The 4461-nt window shown below is 38.0% G+C and overlaps 1 protein-coding gene across 1 annotated transcript; it reads right to left on the bottom strand.

The window, feature by feature from the left end:
- Positions 1-2349: 2349 nt before the first annotated feature.
- LOC104100364 (GATA transcription factor 5) lies at positions 2350-4122 on the bottom strand. The gene is made up of 3 exons (XM_009607577.4): positions 3872-4122; positions 3415-3774; positions 2350-3289 (listed from the first exon to the last, which is right to left on the bottom strand). The coding sequence occupies exons 1-3, from the start codon at positions 4007-4009 to the stop codon at positions 2627-2629; spliced, it is 1161 nt and encodes a 386-aa protein (XP_009605872.1). The 5' UTR covers positions 4010-4122; the 3' UTR covers positions 2350-2626.
- Between the last annotated feature and the right edge of the window lie 339 nt (positions 4123-4461).

Below are 4461 nucleotides of genomic sequence, written 5' to 3'. Positions count from 1 at the left end.
GGTGGTGATCAATATGAGATTAATTGGTGATGCTGGAATTAATTATGAACAGCTTTTAAGACCAGAGATGTGGTGATGAGCATACATATGATGTGCTTCATGTCCTGATATCATTATGATAAGGCAAGGTTGAGATTAATGTTATTGATATATATATATACCCTGTGGTATTTTGTTCGGTTGTAGATATATTGTTAGGAGTTGTTTGGATATTACTCTGGCAGGTGGACAGGCCTAATTACAGGGGAGACTCTGCCGAAAATTTCTGAAAAATTTGGGAGTTAGTAAAATTTGGAGGATTGAGAATTTGCAAAAGAAGAGATAAATATGTTATGTGTTTGAGGGCGAATGATCCTAAGCGGGAAATAATATAACACCACAGAGAAAGTTTTGAGTTACTTCAACACTATTGAGGAAATTTATATGTGCATAGGCACGAGTTGCTATAGCCAGTTGAGACTAATGTTGTGCGTTGTTGTGAGAATTCAGGCATTTTTGGAAATGATTGGAGAATTAGGGATGTTGCTTTAAAGCTTATAAGAAGGGAGAAAAGAAATAATCTCAATTGAGATGGTGTAGTCGGACCCGTATTAAATTGTGGGAATATAAAATCACCCACAAGTATGTGTGCGAGAATATACTCAATAATTTATATGTGAAGGACATTATTTGAAGAATTTGATTTAATTGGGTGTATTTGTATTATTATTTATTGAGCGATATTAAATGGTGTTGTGTTGTCTTGCTGTGCATATCACTGGTTGTTTTATGATAGCCTTATTGTTATCTGTTTCCTACTATCTTGTACATTATACTGCACAGGCTATTAGACTAGTGAGTGTCTTGATTGTACCTCGTCTCTACTCCATTGAGGTTAGTCTTGATACTTACTGGGTACCGACCGTGGTGTACTCATACTACACTTCTGCACATTTTTGTGCAGAGCCAGGTATTGGAAATATCAGACTTGAGCAGAGTTAAAGCGGGATCGTAAGGATTCAAGGTAGAGCTGCTTGGTCATCGCAGTCCCTTGGAGTCTTTTCATTTCATTGTACTGTTAATTTGTAATCAAACAGTATTGTATATTCGGTCCTCGTGATCATTCTATGTATTCAGTTAGAGTTCGTGACTCAGTACTACCAGTCTTGGGAGGTTGTGTATTTATATTTATTCCGCTGTTAATTTTGATTATTTATTTAATTCAAAAAAAAAAACTTTAAAATGTAATAGTAATCGACTTAGTTAATCTTAAAAACTAGGTGCCAAATAATGCAAGAAATGTGATGAGGAACTACTAACACCTCACCTATGTAGCAGTAGCACATGCATTTATCACGGAGAGGGCCAAATGAGGAATGCGGTAATTTCCACTCCAAATAATGATATTAGCAAGAAAACTGAATAAAAGGAAAGAATAAAAATAGGAGAAAGGATATGTCCATGTCAAAGACTGTTAAGGCTAGAGTATGAAGTGAAACAAATACTAACAAAACTAGGAAAGCGCGCCCCTCTTCTTCCCACAGTCCCCTGCAGTCCTCTCATCACTGTCTTCACTTTATAAGACTCTATTCTCTAACTTTCTTCACGAAAAGCTTATTGTGATTCTTTTTTCCTCGAGCAAAAGCGATTCCTTAACTTAATAACTTATTCGGTCACATCGAAATTTTTGTATGGAAATTTCCCCTCCCACTCTAACCATGATTAGTCTTACTGTGGTTCACAACTCCACATCAACGTGCCATAATGACCACCCAAGTTTATTATTACGTTCTCTGATTTATAAAAAATTTAAACTGTTAACTTTTATGATTTATACTACTTTTGATGTAATTTTAACATATATAAATTTTATTTTAACAAACTTAAAAGAATTTATTTTCAAATTTATTGTAAAAAATTCTAACAAATTGAAGACTTTGCACAAACAGGCGTGCCCAGTTAAAATGAATGGAAGTAATCAGACACTCGAGAGTAGAGGCAAAATTATTAGATAAGAAATCGAGTACCTATACCAGTAGAAGATAACATGCATCCAGTAAAATAATTAATGTGCACACAAATTGAGTCCAGTATAACTGATATTGAAGAAAACAGAAAATAAATTGTGCAAAACCAAGTCGTTAGGATTAGGCAAATGCTTACGCCTCACGCCATGAATATTTTGGAAATTGGATGTTGTCCCGCGCCTAACCCTAAGCTCATATACTTCTCACTTTTCAACGGCCTGCTTACTAAAGGTTGAAACGTTCCAAACGCACTTGTCATCTTTGCTTTTTCCCTCCTATTTTTTGCACAATAATACAAACACCAAAAAACAAAGAATTAAAACAAGGGTATGCAATAAGCAGATTGTTTTTCAAAAGTCTGTTCTTTTCCTTCATTTTTTCTGGGAAAGTACATTAAAGACTCCTCCATCCGTTACACTAACCTTTGAAACCTACCTCACCAAATCATGGGTCCATGTTAGCAATGTACATCTAAACCGGGCCTAGCTCACTCACTAAACCTGCTCTATTTTTTCCCTCCACTCCGGTTCTCTTTTTTTTCCTTCATCTAAAATACCTTTCTTTCCTAACTAAAAATAAAATTCCCTACACTGCAAACACCTTTAATAATTAAAATATCTTCAAAAACTCTGAACCGGCTGATCTGAACCGCTTTCTTCAAATTCCTTCTTCCGCCGCATCTCCAAAACTTTCCGGTGGTTGTTCGAGTGCAACTCGGTTGAAAACGTTGGGCTGCAAGCCGGCCGATATTCAGGAAGCAGCCGACCAGACTTGTAGCGAACCCCACAAGCGTTACAAAGCGTTTTCGCACCCATTGGACCGGCCCGCCACTGTGGAGTTTTCTGAACCCCACAATGGCTGCACCGCCGCGGTTGCTGAGGCCCATTTCCACCTTGAACCGCCGGTTTCCTCTTCGGTTTCTTAGCTAGAGGTTTACCTGGTGACTCAGCAGTGTGAACCGGAATTTGGTAAAGGACCCAATTGGAAGGAGATGAGGACAAGGATGTGGTGGAGGAAGACGAAGATGAAGAGGAAGATGACTCGCTCAATGAACCTGAACCGACTGGCCAAATTCGAACGCTAGTCCTCCCACGCTTGGTTCTGGCTTTGGTTTGAACCGGAGTGGTGAAACATGACTTCTCTTGAACCGGAATTTCACCGTCCTCCAACTGGTTCACGACCGGCTTGACCGGTAGTTTTCCGGCAGGATAAGTGAGTGAGTATTCAGAAAACGAGTCTTCAACAAAATGAGACAGCCATTCAAGGCTATCCAAGTCATCCGCCTGTTAAAAAACCGTTCTTTACACTTCAGTTGGAAAAACACTTCAAATTTTTTAAAAAATCGTTCTTTTTTATTTAAAAAACGAAACGTTTCAACAGAAACGCAAGAGGCGTGGAAAGGACTTACCGGAACAATGAGTTCACTCCCAGGAAGAGAATCAAAATCTTCTTTTGCAGGGGGGAAAACGGTGCCGTTTTCCTTCTCAGCTTCTTTGTCCTCAAGTTGTTTTTGGGGCGAAACAGAAACTGAAACCGAACAAATTTTGTGAACAGCGTTATCTTCTCCCTTTTCTTCTTCTCCTTGCTCTTCAACGAAGCCATTGGAAAAGTCAAGGAGGTCGTCAACGAAGAAATCGTCGCCGGAGACAACATTTTGACCGTTGCCGTTGGCCCACAAGTCATCCCCATAGGCTTGTTGGTGGGTCGTTTTCAACGCTGCCTCAGACATAAAACTGCTTTTCAACGCCCCTTCCACACAGTCCATTCCCTATTTTTAAAAAACATAACAGTTACAAAATTAAATTCACAATAAAAAATAGAGAAAAAAATAAGAACTTTGGGGTTTAAGGAAGAAGAAAGGTTACCTGGTCAGAAGGCGAATGAGAAAGAGGTGAAGGAGAGGAAGAAGAAGACGGAGGAAAAGGATGAGGAGATAGGGAAGAAGAGAAGGTAAAAGGGTTGAAAGGGGAGAAAAAAGAGTGGTGTTGAGTTCGGTAAAGCATTGAATAAGAGACAGATAGGGGGAAACACACACACAAATATTTTTTGCTTTCTTCCTTTAAACTTCTCCCTAATAATTTTCTTCCAAACCAAAACCCCTTTATCTTTTTATTTTGCTTTTTCTTTTCTTGTACTTTTCTGTGGGGGGTTTCATTTCAATACTACTTGAGTATTTATAAGTCAGTTTCTAATGGCAAATTTAATACATTGACTTATTTTGTAAGATTACACAGATTACATAATAACAATTCAATTTTCCTATCCATAATATTTTATGTAATTTGGGGCCACCGCAAGATTTATACCTTTTGTTGGTGGGAAGTTCAAAATTTAAACAAATTTGCTTTTCTAATTCTTACTTTAAGTACGCAAGTTTACTAAAATGACAAAAGCGACCGAACTCCCACAGAAAATTCCTAATTCAAAATTACATCTAGTTGGTTAATACACGTTT

Source organism: Nicotiana tomentosiformis, chromosome 2, assembly GCF_000390325.3.
Source record: "Nicotiana tomentosiformis chromosome 2, ASM39032v3, whole genome shotgun sequence".
Classification (NCBI taxonomy): Eukaryota; Viridiplantae; Streptophyta; class Magnoliopsida; order Solanales; family Solanaceae; genus Nicotiana; species Nicotiana tomentosiformis.
Note: the sequence above shows the minus strand (reverse complement) of the source record. Positions and strands in the feature narration are given on the sequence as shown.